Source organism: Falco rusticolus, chromosome 12, assembly GCF_015220075.1.
Source record: "Falco rusticolus isolate bFalRus1 chromosome 12, bFalRus1.pri, whole genome shotgun sequence".
Lineage (NCBI taxonomy): Eukaryota > Metazoa > Chordata > Aves > Falconiformes > Falconidae > Falco > Falco rusticolus.
This window is the reverse complement of record NC_051198.1, coordinates 27,910,277-27,918,256: the sequence shown is the minus strand read 5'-3', so window position 1 is coordinate 27,918,256 and position 7,980 is coordinate 27,910,277. Positions and strand designations below refer to the sequence as shown.

At 57.9% G+C, this 7,980-nt stretch overlaps 1 protein-coding gene across 1 annotated transcript; it reads left to right on the top strand.

Annotated features, from left to right (window-relative positions):
* Nucleotides 1-4,151: 4,151 nt before the first annotated feature.
* On the top strand, nt 4,152-7,715 carry LOC119156260 (ribosome-binding protein 1-like). Its single transcript, XM_037405852.1, has 7 exons — nt 4,152-4,287; nt 4,405-4,536; nt 5,085-5,233; nt 5,458-5,580; nt 5,765-5,917; nt 6,252-6,370; nt 7,159-7,715. The coding sequence occupies exons 1-7, from the start codon at nt 4,152-4,154 to the stop codon at nt 7,571-7,573; spliced, it is 1,227 nt and encodes a 408-aa protein (XP_037261749.1). The 3' UTR covers nt 7,574-7,715.
* Nucleotides 7,716-7,980: the final 265 nt, after the last annotated feature.

Genomic DNA, 7,980 nt, shown 5'->3' with positions numbered 1-7,980 from the left:
AAAACAGGTCGTTTTAGCCTAACTTTCACTAGAGGTTTTCACTTTTGTATTTAATGGTTACAGGGGAAACGGGTTCTGAGCTTGGCAATTTGACCAGTAGCCTCCAAAAGACTGACTGAATTTTGCTTTTTACAGTTTAGAAAATTAAGAGCAGGAACCAGATTGTTCTCACCCCACCCACCCACCCACCCACCCACCGCCCTTTCATCCCGTGATACACTGACACGTTGCAGCACTGGACCAACAATTTTGGGAGACCTTTAGTGTTAATCCATCGGGGACAGTGTTGGGCTGCCGGGCAACCCATGCAAATATTAATACACCAAGAGAAATCCTTAGATGGGATTTATTGAGGGTCATTTGTACATACGAGCTACATCTCCAAAACCTACTCTACCAGACAGCTTCCCTACAGTTAGTGAAACCCTTGCCTAGAATGGTTGCTTTACATAACTGATATATTAAAACATGGAATGCTTGTAGAGTTGTGGCACTGTATGACATCTACACGGGACTTACTTCAACAGCTACGACCAGGGAGCCTCCTAGCTTCTCAGCAGTGCAAGCTCGGTTGAGGTCCTCTGGCCCATTTGCTTGGCCTTTATGCCTAAAAAAAGAGGCAAAACACTCAATAATGCGGCATTCCAACATGCTAGTAATCAATCAAACGTACCTGGTAGTAACATTAGAAGAGGCAATCGGGTCACTCAAGCAGGTAAGCCCTGCCTTAGCTTAGGCATTTGGATGGTTTTCCCCGACGGGTGTCAGAGGAGACATCTGGCTACACGCCAAGTAGCAATGTAGAAACACCAGGGAGAACGTTTTCACTACATGCGTGCTCAGACCGTCCCCTTGTCACCGCAGGCTCTCTCAGGAGCGGATCTCTCCTTTCTAGGGCTACCCTGGATACGGCGGGTGAGGAGGCTACACGCAAGCAGGCTCCAATGGCTGACTCTGCTCCCGCTGGCTCTGGAGAGGTGGGTGAAAGAATCAGAGTGAGAATCTGGGCTGTAGAGACCAGAAAGGCTTTGCTGCTCCAAGGCACCAACAATGGATTCTTTTCTTGGAGGGCGGGGAGCCCAACCCAAGCCTGTCTGATGCGGAGAGAAGCTGCATTTTGTCAGGAGTTCTTTCTTTAACTTCCGCATGTGCAGCACAGCCTCCCTGGGTAGTTCCAGTCCACTGGCCAGCTGTCCTGTGAAGGCTGGCACTGCTGCACAACGATGCTGTCTGTCTTGCAGGCTGCAAGATTGTGGCCCAGTGCAGCAGGAGGAAGCGAGGGGGGGGCAGCGCTCTCTGGCTACAAGCCAGGCCGGCTTAGCGTGACATTTCTGAATGCTGCAGCAAGGTGTTGACTCCTTGGTTAGCGGTGTCTGACAGGCTGACTAGAACTTTGCTTCTCCACGTGGAGACGCAGTGCCTTTTCAAATGAGAAATCACAACCACACCTCTAAATCAAGCGCATTGCTAATTACTACCATTGCACAGTATGTTTGAGATCGTGTCTTTCAACAGACACGGGGCTGAACGTCCTCTGCCACAGCAGCAGCTCTGGAAGGAATCTAACGGTTTCCAGCCTGTGTGGTGCAGATGTGCTGCTCTGCATGGCACAGCTATGGTGTCACAGACATTGCAAAACCTGCTCTTGTCCTGAGCACAGTTCTACTGCCTCCAAAATTCAGTCACACCTTGTAAGTTTTAGCCAGAGCTCATCTGAGCTCCGTCACAGGGCATTTCACTTGCGAAGTTCTCATCTCTCACTAGTATCCCAAAAGAAACCCCAACCAAAACCCAAAGCCCAAACCAGCATCCAGCTGCTTTGGGAGGTGGCGGGAGCAGCTGGTGGGGTTGGAGGGCGTTTGCCATCAGTCAGCGATGCCCTTGCCCTAAGCTGGAGCTGCAAATTTTGGCCTAAGTCTGCCACGGTGGCATTGGGAGGTCAGGAGTTCTACTGGTGGTGGCAGTGTGAGGTCAGCAGCTCTGTTGGCGGTGGCAGCAGCAGGTCAGCAGCTCTGTTGGCGATGGCATTGTGAGGTCAGCAGCTCTGTTGGTACCGGCACATTGGGGTTGCCAGGTGAGGAATGCAGGGCGCTCAGTTCCGCCCCGGAACAGCTCCGGGGAGCATTGGTCTGGCCCTAAAGCCAGCAGAAGGACGTGGGTACATGTTCTCTGGACCCTCGCTTCTATTTCCTGCCAGGAAGAGGAAACGCAGCCCTTTTCACCCTGCAGGTTAGGAATAATCCCTCTGCCCGATGGGGACCATCCCAAAGTGATGCTGCGTTGTCAGGAGGGAGGGAGCTGGCACCAGCTGTGCTGGGATGGAGCCGGCTGAGGCCGTTGAAATCGAAACGGCCTGGGCGGACCTGGGGTAGCGATGCCTGTAGTATCAGCTGGGATCCCGAGCGGTGCCCTGGGGTAGGAAGGTGGCCCTGCCGGGGGAGGCTGGTTCCAGCTGGCGTTGGCAGCGTGCCCGCCTGCCAGCTCTCTGCTGCTTCGGCTGGGGTGCTTGGAGAGGCGGGCAGGGAGAGCTGGGCTGCTGGTTGAAACATCCCTCAACAACCCCCCTGGGGGCTGCAGGTGACACTTTCCTTGCACTGTGTCCCCCTGGCTGCACCGGTGCGGATTCGGCTGGGAGTGAGTTTGCCGCTGTCGGCTGTTAGAAAGGGAAAGGCTCTGAGGTCTCTCCCTGCGAGCACCGAGGTTTTGAAAAGGTGCTGATCTCCTTAGTTATAGCCTTAATTTTGCCTCCTCCCTTTGCAGCCCCTCCCTCCCTCCTCAACCTGCAGCCTCTTCAAGAGGAAATTTGAAAATGTTTTCAGTTAGGTGCGGGGTGGGAACTTCTGATAGCCGAGGGCTTGATGCGTTGATCACGAGAAAGCGCAGCCGGGCACCTCCTGGGAAGTGCCCCTGCGCCGATGAACTGCCTGACTGCAGCATCTGGGGGGTTGTGAGCCACGTGGAGGTGATGCCCCCACGGGGGAAACGCGCGAGTGGGACAGCGCGGAAGAGACTGGCTTCCAGACTCGGGACGGGCTTCGGTTAGCGGTTAAGAAGAGTGGAGGCAGCAGCATCTTCCTCCGCGTGGGGCTGCACCCCGCCTGCCAGGTCTCAGACCAGGCAGTACGGTCTCCGCTGCTGCTCCGTGTGTCATGGGTGGAGAACCTGAGCGTGGAGAGGAGGGTGGGAAAGGACCCTGTGCCCGGTTTGCCCGCCAGTTAATGGCAGAGGTGGAAAGAGAAGTGCCACATCCAGCACTCCCTTTGCAAGTCTCGTTTCTTCCTGCGGGCATCTGCCGGGGAGATGAGACGGTTAATGGCCATGCTCTGCTTTTCTTTGGCTTGAACTTAGGCCTTTTCTTGGTGTTTGCATCTCAAGGAGGTGGTAGCATCTTGGTTCTCTGTGTGCTGTCTGTAGCATCATTGCTGGGCTGGTTCTCATCACTGGCCGCTGGGAGCAGCTACCCAGTGGGATGCGGTCACCGCGCATCCTCCCTGCCAGGCTGGGCAGAGGCCAGCAGTGCCGCAGGGCGCGGGTGGCAAAGGGAGGCGGCCAGGGCTGTTGCAAAGCTGGGGAAAGCTCTCCCGTGCATGCTTTCCCCTGCCAGGGGGGTGTTTTATTCCAAAGCTGAGACCCTGGATGCACTTCCACCTGCGCCTGGGTGCAGAGAAAAGGCCAGGTGCCCCAGGGAGAGCCCAGGTCTTGGCCAGACTGCACCAGGCAGTCTGAAAACGGGCTCTCTTACTGCCGCAGGGCTGCAGGTATCGCCCAGGGTCGTGCAAAAGCGTCCCATTGGACATGTCATGGGCACTGTGCTCATGGCTCTCTCTGGTTGCACCCCTGCTTTTTTCTTCCCCCTCTTTGGTTCTTCTGGAGATTGCTGCAGCCAGCACAGGCGGTCCCTGCGGTGCGGATGGAGCACTGTGCGCTGGCTGTGCTGCGCAGGAGCACAAACCTGGGGTGGGGGGATGGGGTGTCGTCAGGTTGCCCTCATTAGAGGTGTGTGAATCCTGAGCACTTTTTGGAGCGTGGTGCCATTTGAAAACACAGATGGACATAGGAGACTCCCTGCTCCCAGAGAGGCCGTTGCACCTCCTTGTTGTCCCCACTAACTGTTGTTCTGGTGTCTTGCAGGCACAGAAGAGTAAGGCATGATGGATGCCTATGACCCTCAGACGCTGGGTGTTATGGTCTTTGGAGGTCTGATGGTGGTATTGGCCATTGGGATCTTCCTGTTCTCCTTCCTGGAGAAGGTCCTCCTTCCTTCTGTGGAAGCCTTGGCCAAGCAAGGCAAATACAATGAAACCGCCCAGCTGAAGAAAAAAGAGAAAAAGCAGAAAGAGGAAGCTGTAGAGAAAAAAGCAAAAGGAAAGAAAATGGAAGAGAAACCTAACGGAAATATCCCAGAGCAGCACCAAAGTGCTCCGGTCGACAGCTCCGTCACTATCAAGAAAACCAGTGCTCTTCCAGCCCATGAGGGGCAGAAGCCTAATGGACCTGTCAAGAAGGCAGGTGCATCCGAGAAGAAACGCGAGCCAGGTAAGGCCAAGTTCCTCTGCGTATATCCCCGTTGAGTAAGCCAGCAGAGGGATAGGAGAAGGGCTGGAGTCATCTCGTTCCCTTAGCAAAGAAAGAGCTGGAACGAACCTGCCTAGTGAAAGGCAGGAGACGACCTTGCTGCTCTGCGCCACCGGCACCGCTGCGTGGAGCGATGTCCCCTAGGGAGGCTGTGTCACGATGGAGTCCAGCTTCTGATGCCCACCATGTCTCTGCTCCCTGGCATTAGCAAAGCGTGCCCAGCTCTGGCTGGAAACGCTCAGTGTGATGGAGGGCGGTGGCAGGGCGGCAGGAGCAGGAGCAGAGCCAGGCAGAGGTGGCAGCTGGCTCAGGGAACGCTTGTCTGTGGTGAGCGCCGTCCCCAGCGCTCGTCACATTGCTTTCGGTTAGAGAGGTATCAAACTTGGCTGTGGACATCTGGGCGGTTGCTGGCGTGAAATGGCACTTACGGGGTTGAAGTCAACTGAGGTGATGCTACTCAGCCCTGCCGTTGGCTCGAGCGCTCCCAACCCCTCCTCTCTCCTCCCCAGCACCTGCGGACTCGGATGGGCCCCTCTACCTGCCCTACAAGACGCTTGTGTCCACGGTCAGCAGCACGGCGTTCAGCGAGGGGGAGGCCCAGCGGCTCATCGAGATCCTGAGGGAGAAAGCGGGCATCGTCCAGGACACCTGGCACACGGTAGGGCTGCCAGCACCGCCGTGGCCGCCAGGGCCGGGCCGAGCCTCGGGGGGTGCGGAGGGGTGAAGGCAGCCCGTTTTCGGGCAGGCTGTCCCCCGAGGGTCAGCCTTAGAGACGGGAGCTGAATTTTCCCTGGGGCAGAGGGCATGATCCTGTGCGTGTGGGGGGGAGGGGTTGGATCGGTCGGTGGCGGTCCCCGCTGATGTGCCACCCTGTGCCGGCAGGCCAAGCAGAAGGGTGGCCCGGTCGCTGTCCTGAAACGCCGGCTGGAGGAGAAGGAGAAGCAGCTCGCCACTGAGCAGGAGGCTGCAGCCGCTGCCAGAAACAAGAGGCGGGAGCTGAGCAAGGTAAGTGCCGCGCAGCCCTCCCGGCACCCCTGGCACGGGCCCTGCCCCTCACGGCATGGGGGCACCTCCGAAAGGGTTACACTTTTTAAAGCCTTCTGAGCTCGGAGGCCACTTGTTTCAAGTCCCCTTAGAGCAGGGAAATTCCTACGCTCAGGACTGACCGGGTGGCTTCTCTTCCTCGAAGGAGCTGGTGGCCGAGCGGGCTAAGGTGACGGCTCTGGAGGGCAAGCTGAAGGAGCAGCTGCTGGCCCGCGAGCAGGAGATGGCAGCGGTGCAGGCACGCACGCAGGCCATCAACCAGGACCATGCCCAGAAAACGCAGCAGCTCCAGGACAAGGTGAGCCCCACGCGGTGCTCTGCAGCTTCCTCCGCTGGCTGCCGGCTGGCCTTCGGTGGCAGGTGCTGGTCTTTTGGAGAAGACCGAGGTGGACGACGGGACCAGAGCCTCAGGGAGGGGCGAGTGCCCCGCAGTGCTCCTGCCCCGTGGTGCTCAAGCTAGAAGAGGGAGGTGGGAGCATCCTCATGGGATGCGGCAGCCCCGGGGCTCTCAGCATCAGCAGACACCTCGCTGTGGCTTCCTTGCCAGTCCCTCTTGCTCATGGGGTGGGCTTCTCAGGAGGGAGCAGAGGGACCGGCGGTGGCGGCATTAACCCCTGTTGGGCTCTCCCTAGATCCGGACCCTGCAGGAGCAGCTGGAGAACAGACCCAACACGCAGCTGGCTCGCCTGCAGCAGGAGAACTCCATGCTGAGGGATGCCCTCTACCAGACCAGCAGCTGGATGGAGAGCAAGTAAGACTGGGGCGGGGGGCAGAGCCTGGGGCCGCCCTCTGGCAAGCCCTGGGGGTGGCTGTCCATCAGGCTTGGCCACCCGCTTTCTGGAGGGTGCTTCTACAGGCACCCAGCTAGCTGGAGGTAGAGGAGGGAGTGAGGAAGAGATTGCCAAATGGCTTTTGGGGGCCTGGCAGGGGAAACAAGGATGTTTTTCCCAAGTGGAAGGGCAGGGGAAACCCTCTCTGCTTTGGGGTCACCTGTGCTGATGCCAGCGGAGGGGGGCAGAGGGGACCAGAAGGCGCTGCAGCATTGATCCCCACTTCGGGGAGCTTGTGCTCACCAACTTCAGAAGAAACGTAGCTGGCTCCTTGATGGGAGCGGTGCTGCAGAGAACCGAGACCTGCCTGGTGCATACAGAACAAACAGGAGCTAGGGGGAAGAATTTGGCGCTCCTTTTGTAGAAAGTCTGAAATGGCTGGTGATTAACAGTGGTCAATTAATTACAGAGCAGACTCCAGCTGCTTAGAGTGCTTTCTCCTGTGTCTGGGAACACAGATCCTTGCGTCTTCTACTTCATGAGAAAGAAATGTCTCCTGTGATGGAAACGGAGCTTTTGAAATTGATGTGTCAGCTCCTTCCACCCCATCCCTGAAGGACCAGGCGTGTCCGAGAAACAGGCCAACACAACCGTTGAGATGTTTCAAGCCCTGTTACCAGGCCCACCAGGAGGATGTGTTCCCCCTGGGTAACGCCAGGGATGCTTGACTGGCCTGCGGGCTGGAATAACGCTGCTTCTGTTGGTGCAGGCAAAACGCTGAGGTGGCCAGGTTACAGGAGTGGTGCGGCAAGCTGATGAACGAGCTGTCTGAGAAGTCAGAGGTGCTGCGGCAAGAGGAGCAGCTGAGGAAGAGCTGGAAGATGAAAGTGGCGGCCTTGGAGAGGCAGATGGAGCAGCTGCAGGTCAGGCAAGCGCCTGCAAACCTGCTCCCCTCAGGGAGATGGGGCGGGTGGCTGAATTGTGTGGGATCCATGGGGTTGGCCATGGGGAGAGCTCGGGGGGGAGATGAACGTCTGCATTTGGAAAGCGAGCTGCCTGGCGGACCTCTTCATCGCCTCCTGCCCCCTGTCAGTTTGTCACATGCAATGAACTCTTCTTGCACATCCCCGGCAAAGCCCAGGGGGCACGCTGCCCTGGTGGGAGCCGTTCTCGCTCACCTGTGAAGCTCACCAGCCGGCTGTGAGGGTGGGGGGAAGCCTAGATGCTGCACCCTGATGAGTGGTAGCCTCAGGTGAGAGAGGAAACCCAGTGGCCCCTGCCAGCGGGTGCTCACGAGGACGTGGGTGCTCCCTCTCGACTCTGAAGCCCTTGGTGCACGAGGTAGAGCTTGTGGCTTGTTTGTTGTCACCGGGGGGTGCCTGGATTTGGGGGTTTAGGGGTGTTTAAAGGACACCTCCCAGGTAGGGCCTCTGAGCACGCCGCTGGAGCAGTGGCGCATCGCTGGCTTGTGGCCACCGCGGCGGCTCAGTGCAGACCTGAGGTGACCCGAGATGTTCTGGAGGGGGGAAGGTCACCAGAGGGCCAAGGGAGGCTCAGGCAGATGCCTTCTTTTGACTCCTATGTAGGAAAA

What these genes read in the sequence shown, in the direction of transcription:
- LOC119156260 (XM_037405852.1), top strand. Translation starts at nt 4,152, where the DNA reads ATGGATGCCTATGACCCTCAGACGCTGGGTGTTATGGTCTTTGGAGGT. An exon ending in GGAAGCCTTGGCCAAGCAAG is followed by an intron (nt 4,288 to 4,404) that starts GCAAATACAATG and finishes GAAATATCCCAG; the next exon opens with AGCAGCACCAAAGTGCTCCG. An exon ending in CGAGAAGAAACGCGAGCCAG is followed by an intron (nt 4,537 to 5,084) that starts GTAAGGCCAAGT and finishes TCTCCTCCCCAG; the next exon opens with CACCTGCGGACTCGGATGGG.